At 41.8% G+C, this 17,444-nt stretch overlaps 1 protein-coding gene across 8 annotated transcripts in view; it reads right to left on the reverse strand.

Annotated features, from left to right (window-relative positions):
* dock4b (dedicator of cytokinesis 4b) overlaps positions 1 to 17,444 on the reverse strand; it is a 105,414-nt gene that overhangs the window by 46,547 nt on the left and 41,423 nt on the right. For all 8 annotated transcript variants that reach the window (XM_063905679.1, XM_063905678.1, XM_063905677.1 and 5 more), the window contains exons 8-15: positions 16,918 to 17,069; positions 11,827 to 11,908; positions 11,617 to 11,677; positions 11,396 to 11,528; positions 10,329 to 10,417; positions 5,332 to 5,457; positions 2,735 to 2,859; positions 2,038 to 2,200 (exon numbers count right to left, since the gene is read on the reverse strand). In XM_063905679.1, the coding sequence (XP_063761749.1) occupies positions 2,038 to 2,200; positions 2,735 to 2,859; positions 5,332 to 5,457; positions 10,329 to 10,417; positions 11,396 to 11,528; positions 11,617 to 11,677; positions 11,827 to 11,908; positions 16,918 to 17,069 (931 nt within the window). The remainder of the gene's footprint in view (positions 1 to 2,037; positions 2,201 to 2,734; positions 2,860 to 5,331; positions 5,458 to 10,328; positions 10,418 to 11,395; positions 11,529 to 11,616; positions 11,678 to 11,826; positions 11,909 to 16,917; positions 17,070 to 17,444) is intronic.

Below are 17,444 nucleotides of genomic sequence, written 5' to 3' on the forward strand. Positions count from 1 at the left end.
AGTGTGTTCATTATTCAATGGTTTAAAATCAGTCCATTGATTGGTTAGATATGTAGAAATGCACTAGCATAAGAAGAAGCTTTTGAGTGCAAATAATTCAGGTTAGAAAATCACTGCAGATCTTTTTCAAGAGCAAAAATAAGATGTTTTTAAGTAAATCTTCGAGGGCCTGATTAATGCGGGCTGCTGTTTTTTTAAGAAGCTTTCCGGAAGCTCTGGGTACAAATTGTATCATGAACATGTGTAATCCGATTTAAGTGCTGCTTTAGCAATAATGTGCTAATCTGCGCACAGCGGGAAGTGAGAAGTGTAGAGGTAGGAAGTTTTCTGTTTCCTTTCATTGCAACACACCACTTTAAGCAGCATCTAAAAGGCCTGGGTTTCTGTGTGTGTGTGTGTGTGTGTGTGAACAGGCTCTTATTTCTGTCTTGCTATGCTATGATTTGGAGTTTCCACAAAGAAAGTTGTCGCCTACAAGACTAAAAACTTTAGCTTTTTGTTGTGTGTGGTTCTTTTCAGACAGGTGTTCCTTATCTGTAACAGCTCATCGCCTCGGGCACTAGGAGATTAGGAAAGATTAAGTGGTACTGTGTGAAACTCGGGCTTAGCTGAGTTTAGCAGACCAGGTAGAAATCTCCTTTAACCGTCTAGTGAAAGAAAGAAATAGCTGCTCATACGGGAAATTGACAGAGCGTACCTATTAACAAACAATCAGCTATAACAAAACAGAGTACTGGATGCTGACGCTCACTTTAAGCACCATTTAGGAACAAAACATGGCTGCCCACAAGCAAAAGAACAATAACCGAGTACAAAAACAAGATGGAATTGTAAAGCATATTCCTAAAAATGGAGCTTTCCGTTTTGCCCTGATTGAAACTGAGTGTCTGCTAATCATATTTCTACAGGCAGGTTGTCGCTGAGTTTGAGAGCCCTAATAGTTTGTATAATACAGTTCGTTGTCACCACAGGCTGAAATTGGGCTCTTAATGTGCAGCCCTTGGGTAGCGATGGCAGCCCTGAGAGCAGTAATAAGGCTAACATATCTCCTGCACACAGACACACAGCCTCCCAGCCTCGCAGCAAACGGCATTATAATATCAGCTTCCTCTCTCTGCAGCCCAGACAGAGGGAGGAGCGGATGAGAGAGCGCAGTATTTTGGTCGTAATTAAAGTTTTGCCTCATTAGGAGGTGAGAAGTTGGGACAAAGTAGACTAATTATGAAAAGGCAAAAACAAGTGCACACTTATTCACTTGGACGTTGTGTTTTTTTGGGGATGGCGGCCGCCTCTGGGCTCTCTGGGAAAGTGCATTATTGTGCTTTTACTCCTTCCTAACAAAAGAGTGTTGCAGTCATTACGATTGTTAAGGCTGACCTGGAAGTGAGCTTTGCAAAGGCTTCCTTGACTAAAAACAATGGGATTTTTCCATTGAATTTTGAAATATTGCCACAAATTAACTCCACTTTATTATAGATGAAGTGTAAAGGGATATCTCAATTGTTTTTTAGAATTGAGAGGTAAATAGCTGGTGTAATGCAATAAACAAACAACATCAAAAAACATCATTTTTAACACAAGTAAAAGCTTGAACTTTTTACCAGTGTGATGTTTAATTAAATGTGTTATGTCGAATGTTAGCTTGTGTTAATCACCAAAAACGAATTCAAAAAACCACTGACAACCTTGACAGAAATGCAAGAATGCTAACTCATTTAGATAGGGAGTAGGATTCCTTCCTGCGCCTCTCTTTATCTCCCCTTCCCCATGTTAGTTCAATAGAAACCTCAGGGATTATATAAGTATAAGTGGTTTGTTTCTGTTAACCACAGACCTTAATTTGGGAATCTAAACCATAACTAATTCCAAAAACCATTGGACACGAGGGAACCCAGAAATGCCAGAATGCTAACGGAATTAGCGGTAAGAACTCATTCCTGCACCTCTCCATATCTCCCCTGCATTATTGACATGAAGAGAAACCTCAAGGATTTCATTAATATATAAAAGGTGATCCACGCTCCTGTTTAAACTTACTAGAGCAGTGTCGGAACTCAAAGCGGACGTGGGACCCTCGAAACATGTCTACCGGGATGGGCAGCTTGATCTGCTCCGCCCAGCGGGGGCTGTTGTTGTGGTACAGCACCAGAGAGTGGTACTCATCAGCACCTGGTTCACCGGCGCCGGCAGCCACGTGACTCTGAAAGACAGAAAGAAAGAAGCGAGTGAGTAAGACGAGAGTCAAAGGGGGAAGAATGAAAATAAAAAACAGGAAGTGAAGAGAGGAAATGAGAGGCCAGATTTAAGGATTAGGCAGATTTGAATTACACAATGACTTAATGAGTCAAACATGAAAAGAGGTGAGTGTATTAAAAAAATATCCACACATGCAAAAGTGAGAATGACATGGTGTGTGTTAATGTGCGTCAGACGGGTGCGTGCCATGTGGTAGCAGCAGGGTTATATTTGAATCTATTTTCTGTTCAAGGCCGAGGCAGCGCAGGAAACCACAGGAGCAGAATGTGGCAGCGCTGCACCAGAAACGGGCAAAACACGGGAGAGACACTCAGCTCTCAACTGGGTCAGCCATATTTAAACGAAGAGTTTGGCTCCAAAATAAGACACCAGCTATTAGGAAAACAAACGGGGATACTAAACTAAAGGCTCTAATAAGGTATTTAATATCATGTGGTTAGCTGTGGTAAACAACATTTGGCTGAGTAATAAAAGTTACCTTGAGGACCTGTCCATCGATATCCAGCACGTACACGGTGATCTCTACGTTCCTGGCGACGCTTTTCCCACCCTTCTCAAACTCGCCTTTCTCCAGCGTGATGTAAAGGTCATTCCTCATCTCTCCTGCAGGAACAGGAAGGTAACAAACCAACAAGGCATTGATTATGCAGAGCATCAGGCATTATTAATGATCGTTCAGCAGCCTGATGAAAGATGTTGCCCTAATGCTTCATGACAGGCGGGCGGACAGCATTTGGATTAGTGGCATTTAATGAAATATTTTCTGCTGACGTGATGCCTAAGCATGAGTTATGACCTTCCACCACCAAAGGAAACACGATTGAAATCTCCTGTAAGTTCTGTAAAATCTACATCCTTTGATTACAGAAGCGTAACAAGAGGGAAAGCGCTCCACCTTTGCACTCGTATAACATTGTCAAAGAAAATCGATGCAGATATATCTTTTCATTTCACACTTCCATCTTCCTTTCATGAAAGCTGCTGCATACATTACCCACAATGCAACACAAACCAATAGAGTTTTCGTAGTGTAATATGGAGATGAGAAATGGGCTATAGATATATGGAAGACACCCTTTTTTCACACATCCACACCCCAAGATTATAAATAGTATAATTTATTTGAGTTTTCGCTCTTCAGCCCCAACCAAGAATCACTCCATTGACATCCATTGAGGTAATTAAATTTATAGCACCACTTTCCCCCTTCTTGTATAGATTCATAATCCCAGGATATGTAAATTAATTTCAAGAAAGTCCCTTTAATAGACTTCTTTTAATTCTACATGCATACAGTTAACTATAGAATAGAATAATACACAATGAAGAGGAACTTCAGATAGCAAGGTGTCAACGTTCTTCCTCCTATTGCCACAGTAATCCAACAATAGCCATAAAAAACATCAGCATGGTAAATGTAAGTGCTTAAACAATTATCTCAGTGTCACAACTCTGACAAATAACCCTTTTCCTAAAGCTGGTGCTACAATCTGTTAGGGAAAATAATCCCAAGAAGTAATATTCTACATCTTCTTGATATGTTTGCAGCTGAATCTACAATGACAGAGCCTGGCACACATTTATTTCCTGCTGTAGGGGGAGTGGAAATGTTGCAACGCGTTCTGGGTAAGCGAGAGGACAGGCCAGTTTCCTCTGCAGCCCGGAAGTGGTCACACAAATGGTTAAATTGCTTCTCTATATAACCTCTGTAGTGTGTGTGCACATCATATCTCGTTCTCCAGGGTCAACATTGATTTTCTCTCAACAACAGTAGCCATGGCAACATGTGGCACCATACAATGAGTGTGGAAGGCAAATATATAAGGAGCATTTTCAATAGGAGAAAGGGAAGTGGAGATGGGGAAAAAATACAGATACAAATCAGGAAGAGAGACAGAAAAAGAGGGGCGACGTTTCTTTAGCCTAAAGGCAATCTGACAGCGGGAAGTGTGAGAGCACTCAGTTTTAAGGGGTTGTAGTGAGACAAAGACAGAGCACATAAATCTGTGTTAGAGAGGTGCTAGGGGACACACAGTCCGTGGTTCCTCTTTATCCGTGTGACCAGATAGCATACCTCACTTGTTTAAAAGAACGGCTCCTTTGTGGGAAGAGAAAAGTCCCTTGATGTCCAGACAGAAAGCTAATTCAAACCCCTTTTTCTTCCCTTTCTAGGCTTTCTTCCACAGTCTATGCTGACATCTTTATTTCATCTTACATTCAAGTGGTTGTACATTTGTTTCCACGGCAACAAGACCTTATCAAGCTAAGCCTGAGGGTCTCTTAGAGAAGAAAGCTATATAAGTGATGCTTTTCTACCTGGAACAACCTTATTATTTTATCTCTCTGAAAGCAACCTTAAGTGGAATTCAAATATCTCGCGCAATAGGTTGTCAAGTGTTACCAAGGCAACCACATTAGATGATATAAGGGCAGGTCAAAGTACTGTACAAACATTAGACGATACATCAGACTCAGAGAGGTACCATATCATTTCATATAGTAATACATTATGTATGACTCTTCCGGATTGATCCCCAGTTTATGAGTGTGCATTCACACCTGCTGCCTGGTAAGTCCCACTTTCGTATACCTGTCTAATGAATAGGAAATGCAATGCTTTATTTATGTCTTCAGCAGCACTTTATGGGGAAAGAGCTACCGTGCTCAGTCCAGGGTGGTTTTTCTATCAGAAATTGTGAAAGTGTGAATGTCAGTGTGAATTTGTTTGTCATCTATATGCACATTAGCCTTGACACCAAATGTGATAGATAGGATAAGTGATTTCAATAATAAATGGTCAGAATAACCACCATGGGAAAGAAAAACAACTTCAACAGGAAATGAAAGACAAGTGTGTCAGTGCAAGCACTTCTTTGATAGCCTCTCGGATGTGTAGTGGGGAAAACACCACAGTTAAGCACCAAAAGTGTCCGCAATACATTGAATATTGCAGTACTGAAGTCATTAGAAGATCGGCTGACTCAGAACCTCTGTTGAAACCAAAAGTAGAAGTAGAAGCTTAATATCAATTTGTTTGAGTGTGAATTGACAGTGAGCTTGTTAATGGTGACCTACCTGGCATGATGACATCAGAGAAGCCCAGTTTCCTGGTGATAGACACACCCCGCGTGAAGAGGACCATGTACTCTCGCCTCAGCTGCTCTATGTCACCGTGGAGGAGCTGGAGAGCCACCGCCAGACCTAACAAAGAATACAAAAAATAACAACATTAAACATCTGAAATATATAACAGCCTTGATCTTTCCTCCCTTACCCCTTGGCAAAGCCACTCAATAAAAAAGCTAGAATTATTATCATGAGCCTGTTCCCAACACAATAAACCATCTTTTAATGGGGAGCTAAGGAAAAAATAGCATTCTCAAGGGACTATTTTCAGTTTTATTGCAGTCACGTGGAACCACACAACTACAGTTATACCAACAGCAATGCTTATGTATGTTATGAAGCATACACCCCCACATACAGTACATGAACCAAAAACGCAAACAGCCTCTGATTCACCCCAACTCTGTTTTATTAGGAGGAAATCCTACAGGAAAGCTGTTGCCTCAAATCAATATCCTTACGCAACAACTCCAAATGTCAGCTGGGCTAAATTAATCCGACTTGTATTTAGAGCTCCATAAACATTTGTCTTATGTCCACCGTGCTTGTGTCTGTCAATGCTCACGACAAGGGAGAGGCAGATAAACAAACAGCTTAACAGCAAGGGAGTGTGTAAGAGACATGATGGTGATGATTATTATTATTGTTGTGGATGTTTTTCAGGAGAGTTGGGAGGCAGTGGTGAAGCGGTTCATTAGCGGTGAGAGGTTTCAGTCACGGAGAGTCAACAAGGCAACGTGACTTGTTTACAAACCAGATAGCACGATGCCAAATCGCACTGCATTACAATAGGCATAGAGCAGCCAAAAGGCTGGGAAGTTGAAGAAAAAAAGTGTTTAAAAGCAAAAATGCTAATATGCTAACACTCCTTAGATATGAATATAAACTTATTTTGATTAAGCACATCCCCAAGCTCATATAAATTAATGCTATTTGTGACATTGGCCTATCTTTCTAGCCACTATCAGTATTTGTATTGACCTCAATAGCATTACAATTACCATATTTAAGGTGTTTGAAACTAAAAAGGTTGTGGCTACTGCTACTCTGCTAACTTTAAGCTAGCTATCTTTAGTGGGAGTTTTAGCTAATCCAATTTAGCTGCTGCAACCCAAACTACCATCCTCACACGTAACTAAAGTTGATATCTTTCAATTACAGATGACAGCTAGAGAAAGTGTTAAAAGGACATTTAGCTTTAGGTTAAGCTTAAGCTAGCTCAGTAGCTAGCGTCAGTTAGTGTGGTGTGGTTCAAGTGTTTACATAGGTGTAGTTACAGTGGTTTGGCTTGGTTTAAGGCTTTTGTAGTTCCTGAACGTTTACATCCCTTTGTTATACATTATACATTTCTATATTGTAATACTTTTCGTGTAGTAAAACAGACAGTAAAACATCAGAAGATGGTCTGAACTTTGACCAAAAGTGTTGTGGTTTAGCTTTGTGGGGCAGTGCACAGCTTGAAATCTTGAAGAAAATCTCAAAAAACAAACTGTGACAGATAACACAAACAGACCATCAGTGTGTCGTATGTTGGGAAATGTAACAGTTGAAATGAGAGTCCCATTATGTTTAGGGGGGTTTCTTTTTACCTGGGCCTCATCTGCATGCCCTTTCATGTTGATAAAGCCCTTAGCATTTATACACACACTCACATCGAGGCTCCACAAAATACTGCTGGGCTACAATTAGGCAAACCAGCATCATAGTTATTCTCTCCAGTACATGTAGCTGACTGTTAAAAATTCAACCTTTGATGCCCTCAGCCCACCCAGTGTGCCTCTTCACCAACTCCAAAAACAGAGGAAAATAAAACTCAAAACAAAACAGTGGAGTTGTCGCAGCCTCTTTTGTCACTGCCTACGCTCGCATGGAGGTGGGAGCTGAATTATCTACGTGACCTGACTCATGCAGAGCCAGATTCTTATGAAACCCCTTCTGTTTTGGATTACATGAAATCAACATCACCGTGCATCATCTCCCTCTCTCGTCTTTTGAATTACCCCAAAAGCCACCCTGACCCCTGAAACAGACAGGTAAAGAAGAATGAGGTAGCCACTAGTCCTCATGTGAACAAAATACCTGTCTCCCTGCCTCTTTATTACCCATCAGCCCAGCGTTCTTTATATTTTGAGGGCATTGCATTTGTCTCTCCCCTGCTAATTGGATGCTAATAGGAGACTTATGGCATACTGCCAGGTCTGTTTAAAAGGAGAACCACACAGCGGGACAGCTTCACACACTCACACTCACACACACACACACACACACACACACACACACACACACACACACACACACACACACACACACACACACACACACACAAATATGGCAAGGTACACACAATAACAAACACTGATGTACACACAAACACACTTTACGTTATCTCACACCACTGCACACTCAGTTTAATTGCCCTCCTGACACAAAGTGTAATAAATTGTCGCCCTTAAATTATGTATGGTGTTCCATAACTCCGGCACGGACGTTTTCACGGGGACAAAGTGGAGAGGAGACACCGACCTGTTTGCTAAAGATGAAATATTCTCTCCAGTTGGCACATTCGGTGTCAGGGCTAGACAAGCAGCTCAAGTGTTATCTCCGCAGTTATGTTGCTCTGCGGTAGAGTTATTGCCCTTTGGGAGGAATTGACTTTTCAGACAAGGATGTACCCGGTGTAAAGGTCCGGCCAGTGAAGCTGTGCACAGCTGTTCTGGATATACAGGGAGCAAATATGCGGTTTCCTGGATTTAGTTTTGGGTTATTGTTTGGGATATATTTCCTCCGCCCATAACTATAACCCTGTTTCTTCTGCCCTCACTGAGCACAGGCCTGCAACCTTGGGCTTCTGCGCTCTCAGTGTTTTGTCTCCTCACTTTGCCTGTTTTATCTTGCGGAATGTTGTTTATTCTCTCAGAACCAGCTAAATACACAGGACCAGGGTGAGACGTCTTCAGAATTGGTCGGGCAACCGCTGTGTCAACTCACGGCTGCAGCGAATGTTTTGTTAATTCTCCGGCCGTTAACTGTTGCTGTTTGCCATCAAGTTCCAGCTCTCCCTGTGTCTCTCTGAGTTTCATCTGCATTGCCTTTCTATCACAATTAACACCAAACTTGTGTTTGAAGAAGAAGAAGAAGAAGAACAACAACAACAACAACAACAACAACAACAACAACAACAACAAGATGAGGAATTAATGAATTTGGTCCTGAGAGATGAATGGTGCTCCTAGTAGATTTAAAACAGTTATTCAAAATGTGGCATATATCAACTTTTCTCTTAAAATAAAAAAAAAGCAGATAAAGTACACCTTGTGTTTTCTGCTTAATATCTTAAATTCATTCATTCATTCTAGAACAAACTTTTCCCTTCCGCACTTTGAGTGAGGAAACACCGAAGCTAATCAGCTGTTCAGCTTGATCAATGCCTTGAGCTGACAGCTCCTCAATAACTCACATCCAGGAGTCTGTGATATAATCCCTTAAATGTGCTTATGATGTATGCTGTGTGCATACTAATGTCAAAGGAAAGCAAACACATGGGGGCCACTTTGATAAAAGAGTAAGGCACCATGCTTCTTCCTGCTAGTAATGTTATCTCCCTAATCAGTGTGATTAATTGTTTGGGATTACAGAATGCTTATTAAAGCTTGAAAATGTCATCTATGACGTTTGAAACACTAACAGAGGAAGCCACATGTCTGAAGTGTCATCTAAGGAAGGTCTGAACATCAACAATGATATCCATCTGTATAAAAACTGATAACAGACTTTGCTAAAACACCAAATCGACAGTTTAAGCTGCGAATAAGGCTGATGTAAGAGCGTGATAACGATTGTTGTTGGGCTTCAAATGAGATAAGGGAACTGGTAAGTAAGTGGTTGTGTAATAATTTCTATTTTTATCTTCTTTATCAGAAATTATTCAGCCTTTGTTGTACTTATCAGCTCTGCCCCTGACGTCTCCATCTGTTCACCAGCATCATATAGGACTCTAGCTGGAAGCTGTGGGGCATTGCAGTGTGAAGATGCTGCTCGGATAACGCTCGCTGTGTATAATGGCTTTCTGTCAATCAATTTAATTACTTCTATATGCAAGATTAATCGCAAGAATTCCAAGTCCCGCCGTTGTGTGACTTCTCGAGTATTTATTGGTTTTCTGAGGGGAAGGTGAGACGAGGAGCTGAGTCAGTAGATCAGTCTCACAGATACCAGACATTCTACAAACCTCTTCTCCCTCAAACAGTTATCAATATTCTCTACGGAGCAGGTTACTTCTCTAAGAATATGCATGATGGAGATGTAAGAATGCAATAAACCCACACAAAATCAATACTTCCTTTATGAAACTAGCAGCAGAGTTGGCAAGAGCATTATCCAATAGACTCCTCAGACCTGTTGCTGATTGCTTTCTGTTGCCCTTTGATGCAAAAAGCTGCTGCTCCACCACATTGGATAATATAGTTGGAGTCTTAATTAAAAGCTTATCCTCAGCTTGAATTTTGTTTGCACATAAAGTTGGTAATAGGATTCATTCTAGCGGCTAAGTCTGATATAAAGAATTACAGAACAAAACTATTCACCTTTCTTTGAGGTTTAAAGAACTGAGTGTTCCTGTTGCTACAGGAAACTGCTGATGCTGTTATTGAGTATGGTAAGAGGTGGGCTATTTATAAAAATCATCCGAGTGCATTTGCAACAGCAGGCTTCCTGCAAAGAGGACGCTGTAAAGACTGATCAGCTCCCTTAAAGAGGAACTTCAGTCCGACCAGAAGCTGAACATTGCACAGTACCAGACTGCTGATGCAACTGAGAGGATTACTTTGTGAAAGAAACAAGCCTGCATATAATCAACAGTTAACCAATCCCACATCTCTAAAGACACCTAGTAGATCCACTTGTCTAATGTGAGGAAGCAAAATCAATGAAACACGTGTGGTTCTTACCTGTGTTGGAGCCTGACAGGTTGTATCTGGAATTGGCCTTTTTGATGAGGTTCTCATGGATCTGGTGCCACTCACTTTCTGTGTTACACCTGAGACAGAAAGGAGAGAGGGGAGGAAATTCATACATACTCATGATTAATCACAAGTTTCAAATACTAGAATTGACTTGTATTTGGTGGGGCGATCAAACAAATACATAAGAGGTGTTGTAATAAGAAATGTATAACAGACTGGTTGTATTATTACTTTGTTGTAACATGATTTTCAACTTTTGGCATGAAGTCCAAAGCGTTAAGGTTTCCAGATGAATCGAGAGCCTCAAATTATTTTATTAGATTGTTACACTTAAATGAACAGTGTATTTCACTTAAATAAATAAGTGGGACTCACGTAAACAGCCCTTTATTCATTGTCAATATTAAACTAGGGCAGGCGGAGTGCAAAACAAACTCTTGCAGTGTTTAAAATGACGTCTTGTCTGGAAAACATTCAGCTCAGAACTTTAATGCTAATCCGACTGAACGCTCTCTGGTGTTACTGCAGGTATGAAGGAAGTGTTTGTGTTTCCTTTCAGCTAAACGTATGTGGCCAGTTTCTACCCCTCGGGGGATGGTATATTGAGTTGGACCACAAAGCGGTTTCACTCTACTTATAAGAAAAAAAGAGAACAGACAAGAGGCTTTAAACTACAACAGAAAAAGGTTCTAAATCATAAACGTAAAGTGCTGTATTATTTACTTGGAGAGTACCAACTAACAAGGTAATGACTTATATCATGTGCTGGTTCATCTTAGAGTGAAAAAGTCATAATGCTTTGCATCCTGTCCAAAATTAGCTATGATGGACCTTTAAAACTAGTTTTTGAAAACAATGTCTGGTGCAGTTCATGAAGAAAACTAAATCCTTTCATAGTCAATGTTTTATAATGAACAGACAAGGGAATCTGTGAAGAAACTAAATCAGAATCGCCATTTCAAACTAAACCAATCATGAGCCACTATCTTTATGTCTATCTTTTCAAACGCGAGACTTTAATGATGAAAAACTGGTTGTTTACAGGGACTTACGCATAAACCTTGAGCAGATGGTCATCCTTGGAGTCAGCAGTGAGGAGATCCGCAATGCTGATGACAGCACAGCCAAACGGCCGTCTGTACTGCACGCTGCACAGATTCTTCTTTTCCCCTGCTCCCATCCGCCCTGCACACACAAATACACATTTCAGCAGTGCTATAAAAGCCCAAGAGACATAAAAGACTTGTAGTAAAATACAGAAGCAACCTCCCACCTATTCTTATGATGTGCACAACGATGTAGACGTCTTTTCTTAGATCACTGCTTCCCAAATCCTGAAATTACAAACAAGAAAACACACTTTAGCAATCATGGTAATCATGCTACCTTCATAGCTCTTAGTTTTGAAGGTAATTGTGCGTGACTTGACTGTACATAGCTTTAATCTGCTCCCAATAAATCCATAGTCATGTTTTGTACTCACCACAAATAGCGTGCATTGTCTTTCTGTCTTCTCTGGCGACTTGGGCAACCCGCTCTTATTCAGCTTGACAAAGAACCTTTCACTGTACAAATGGGGAGAGACAGAGGGAGAGGAACACACATTGAGATGAATGGGCCAAAGAGTGAGTGTCATCATATACAACTGCATCCAAGCCACGGCTCACAGGAAACAGAATACGGATTAGAGACAGTGTCAAAAATGTCAAGTTCTGAAGTGTGGGCACCGGAGAAAACACTTCAAAGTTAAAGGCTTCAAACCAGAGCTGTCTGGAGCTGAATATAAGGCAGGAGAAAGACAGGCAGAGACAGAGGGATGGAGGGAGAGAAAAGGATGTCTGAAGCTTGAATTACTGAACCAAATCCCCAGCACAGCATGTCAGGAACATATCCGACAACCAGTACACGTTTTAGCCCAGAAACTGCAAGTTCAGCTAAAACGGGGATGGGTTACAACAAGACATGTACAACGTCAATCTTAAAACTGCTTAAAGCTCGTTGTCATAAATCATGTGGTAGTGACAACGCTACACTGTCACCATAATGAGCAATTTAATAAAGACAGAAAAGTGGAAGATGAACCTGATAGAAGCTGGTTAAAGTCAGAGAAACAGTCCTGCACGTGTTTTAATCTTAAAATACAAAAATGGCACTTATGATTCACAGGCCGAACTTCTTGGTTGCTACTGCATGTTATTGTACATGACGAGGAACAGTTCTGCGACCTATGAGATGTTTGGTTTGACATTGTTTGGCATAACCCCTGCTCCTGACCCAGAGGTTAACATCACAATGACTCATTTGACAAAAAGCAATGGGATTTCTCTTTTGGATTTTGGATCATAGCAGAAAATAAGCCCAGTGACTTGCATTGCTTTATGGTACTATTAACCTATTGTATCATATTGACACCAATTATGAATCTTGAAGTCTATATGTAATCGGCAGAAGTAAAAAGCTAACGTTATACGGCTATAAAATAAATACTTTGCAGTAAGCGCTGCTACGCTAAAGGTGGCTAACGAGCAACGAAAAAAACCATTAACATTTGAAGGGGATTGGCCTTGGCGAAGGGCCGGCTTTCCGACTGCCTTTTCTAGTTTCCCAGCTACTTAATCTGACACAACAGTATTGGACACATTCACATGCCCTCATAATGGAGCTAAAGGCAGAGTAAAAGAAGCAACAACATGCTTTCAAACCGACCGAAAACGTCGCTCTAACCAATAGTTGTTGAGACATTGAGACCCCAATCAGGAGCGAAATCCCACTAGCAGCATTACAACAGAAGGAAAGTCAGGGAAATCACCACAGTCATTGGGATTCATCTTCTGGGAGTTAGATACATTCAAATGTGTTTTATCTGTTACGGCAATGTGTTCAATAGTTGGCACGATATTTCAGTTCGGACCAACATGGTGGACGAAGTACATTTTCTGGCTTGCCCGAGTTAGTTTGGATAGTTTGCGCGTACTCTACAGTGCAATTTTAGAGTATGAAATTCAGAATGAACTTCAATAACCACTCTGGCCTCAAATGCCCCGCCTTCGTGCAGGCGAGGAAATGAAGTGCATGTCGGGCGAAAAACACAAAAAAAAGACGGACACACATCTCCTTTTCATTCTCTTTGTACCCCGTCCTCTCTCTGTCTCTATCTCACTCACACGCTTTAAAAGAGAGGCAGAGGAGGCCTCCTGCTGGGCTCGTCTCATCCTGGCTGGCGAGCGGAGGGCTAATCCAGTTAGGTGACTTTCACAGCCCGCCGATAAGCAGAGAGAAAACCTTGTAATGCACCAGCGCCTGACAATGAGCCAAGTCTCTGGCAAGCTACAGTAGCCCTATTCACACAAGAGCAGACTTTACCCCGACAGATCCTACACAACTTCATACTACATATGGCTACAATGGATTAGGATGTTCTATAATAGTCTGAGCTACTAAAAGCTGTAAATACACGAGCTTTAGAGTTGCCATGATGTAAATAAGAGGCGGCTTCCTGCACTGTAATTCAGTGTTTTGTGTATGTAGGGCAGTGTGCACCCATGTAGGAATTAATTAAACTCCTCGTGATTAATTATATAAATGTGCATGATATTTCATACATGTATTCCTTCAGTACAGTTTTTCCTTTTATCGCCCGTATTGGAATGAGTCGATTGGATTTGAATGCCGTCGTTCCTCATTAGCTGCACTCTGTAACTTTCCGGGCCATTTATCCAGCCATATGGAGACGGATTCCTATGCATTAGACATGAGACTTGCTCACTTTTTTCTCCCAACCCTAATTAGTGCTCCATTGTTGAAACCCCAACTGCCAATTAACAGCCACTCCTGCAAACCACGGACACACGTGCACGTTTTTTTACGCTCCCTGCCGCTGAGTTTTCTCCCTCACAGCTGCAGCGCGTTGATCAGCCACGCTGAGAGGACCAGTGTCCTCCCAGTGGGACCTTATCTCCCTCTATCACCGGTCACATTAACATAATATGAATGGCCGATTTCCCCTCCCCTCTGGGACCGCACGGCGCTCCCTATTCCCTCTCCTGGTATCGATGATTGCGTTAGGAGCTGTGCACTCACCCGACGAGGGGGCGGTGGGGGGATGGGGTAGCGCCTGGTGTGTAAAATACTGGCTAAATTAACTGCCACTGTTGCTTTCCTCCCCCTCGCCGAATTAAAACCCCTAAATCTACCCCTAGAGGCCTCGTAGGAAAGACTGGAAAATGCCAAGACAGGGGAGTGAACAGGTAGGGAACACACAACCTACCAATTACATTTGTCAAAAACACACTCTGCTGTCCACACAGTAATAACACACACATGTCCGGTGGAGCAGAAAGAGCAACACGATCCTGTGTGAGCATGGTACAGTATGCCACAGTATGTGTCCTGCTGGAATAGCCAGACAAGGAGCCTGTATTCAACACAAAGAAGCTCCCATGGTGCACAGGGGCTGCTGCAGTTGGCATGGTACTGAGATGACTGGTCGGACCCCCATCTGGTTTCTGATACACACACACAGACACACACACAGAAACCACCGGCACAGAAGGAAGTGTTGAAATGGCTCCACGCCAGGCATCTTGCGCAAATGTGTGTGCGTGTCTGTGTTGATGCGTGTGACCAGACAGTGAGGGACAACGTTGGCGAGCTGCCATGGCGAGATTTTCCTCAAAGACAGAAAGGCACAATGGTTGAGACCTCAGATTGCCTTCTTTCCCCCAAACTCAAAAAGAAAAAAATGTAATTAGCCCATTCAGGACACACAAAATACATCAAAGGAGAGCTCTGTATATCTGTTGGTTGTTATATTGTTTAATTATTTGTATTTTGTTTCAATAGGAACGCAAACTACGCTGTACTGTAGTGTGTGTTGACTTTCTGTGAGATTTCTTCATTGTTTACAACATGTTTACTGATGATTTAGCTTAACAACTTAAGCCCTCTTCATTCTGTTTGAGAGAAGCAGCAGTGAATCCATTTCCAATGCGTGTTCACTTCAAGTGAAACTTAATGTTATACCACTAGAGTCTACAGTAATTACCCACCTAGACAAAATAAATAGAGGCTGGGAATCGTCTGGAAAATCATTATCGCTAAACATTTAGACAAAAAGCTGCAGACTATTTAGAACACTTGGGCATAATGTGCAGATTTTGTGTTGTTTTAAGAAGGAATATGTATTTTTAGCCAAATTGAAGATGCAGCTTAAACTTATCTTTCCCTAAACTTGTTATAATATCACCTCTGTGCTGTTATTCATACGACAGATGAAACCAAATACTCTCTATGCAAGGTTTAAAAGAAACTCAGGTCAACCAAGTTCACTCAAAAGTTGCATTTTTTGCCAGTGATGTGATGAATAATGTATTGGGTTTCAACAGACACACAAATGGAGCTATGCATGCTGATAAAGTATAATCAAACAATGAGTCCCATCAATGTCACCCTTATTCCTCTGATGTGACCCTATGGGGCGGAGAGTCAGCGTCAAACACGAGCGTGACTTATCAAAAGAAGTTTCAGTGTTGCCGAGCTCATATTTCAACCCACTCGCTTCCCTTGCCTGACGAACTCACTTGTTTGCGACATGAAATGGAATTTCTCCGCTTTGAACTCTGAAACCGGGGAGTTTAAACACAGTCTTTTATTTGGCCGACACCCCGTCAGGAGGTCGTGGGTGTGTGTGTGTGTGTGTGTGTGTGTGTGTGTGTGTGTTGCTGTATGTGTGTTGCTGTGTGTGCATGCGAGCGCGTGACGTCCGCAGACTCCCGGAGGGAATAGGCTCTTTTATGTGGACAGCAAGGACACTTTTTATATGGCTAAATAGCACGGCCTTGCCCACTTTTATGTGTCCAAGTGCGCTTTAACAACCTCTTTCACTTAATTCATCTTCATGAATATAATTAAAGCACTCCTCCTGACAGAGGGAGGAGCCATTTGAAATGTCCCCCCTGCAATCACTGAGCCACCTCACTTACATGGCCATGGATGGATGGATTGATGTGGATACATGAGCAAACATAATAGCTTTTGAGGGTACGAAACAACAAAAGCCACCTCACTTCATGTCACAGGGATAAAAGTTTTCAACCTAGGAATATTAATGAGGTGCATTTTCCATAAGTTCTCCATTAGATTAAAAGCTCATTTCCAGGTTCATATTAGTATGGAGTGTCTCTACTGGGACATATGTCCATGCTTTAATGTTCAAAAAGCTCTTTATTTTTCTCTTACTGCCTGTGCTGCAACTCCTCTTTTCACCCTCTGTCTGAAACCAGAGCCCAGTCTGCTCTGATTGGTTATCTGGCCAGCTCTGTTGTGACTAGGCAACCACTTATATTTGTCCCGCCCCTAAGCCATAGGGATATTACTATGTTGAAGAAGTAAACAAAGGAGTCAAATGGAGGTGTTTCAGGCAGTGTGTGTGGGAGAGAAACTCCCTATGGAGGGAACTTTGGGATTTTAGCCTTTGCAGACCATTTACATGCACCTTTATAGAACACTACAGGAAATGGAATACCCTTATAACCATGGGCTTCTTTATGGGGTATTATTTTCTCGTTGTAAATACCTGAGTGGCCGGTTCTCCCGTCCATCATAAATATGGAAGAAGACTTCTAGCTCCTCCCCCAGGTTGGCGCTCATCAGACTCTTTACGTGGACAAACAAGTGGTGGGTGCTCGCGGGTGCAGGGGTCTCCTTCTTACGATGCCGGTGTTCCATCTGCAGAGGAGAGCAGAACACAATTACAGCTCAGTTTCCTAATAGTATTCCGCACACATTACAATTATACATGTGCTGTACTGTTTGGACATAGGACTGAAGGGTTGGATTTGGGAAGGTTAGGAAAAACAGTCAAATCTATAAGCTCTAAATCCCAAAAGCTCTCCAAATACACTTAATACCAGGGAAAAACAACATGTGGTTACATCTCGTTTAATACCGGCCTATCACATTCCAGAGCTGCTGTATTTAGTGAGTTTTCCGATCGGAGATAAATAACATCCCACTGAGACACCTCTCGGCTGGGAGGAGCTTCACTGCAGATTTGCATATATATTTGAAGACTAAGGCTGAGATATAGATTTGTTGATATAG

This window comes from Eleginops maclovinus, chromosome 17, assembly GCF_036324505.1.
Source record: "Eleginops maclovinus isolate JMC-PN-2008 ecotype Puerto Natales chromosome 17, JC_Emac_rtc_rv5, whole genome shotgun sequence".
NCBI classification, from domain to species: Eukaryota; Metazoa; Chordata; class Actinopteri; order Perciformes; family Eleginopidae; genus Eleginops; species Eleginops maclovinus.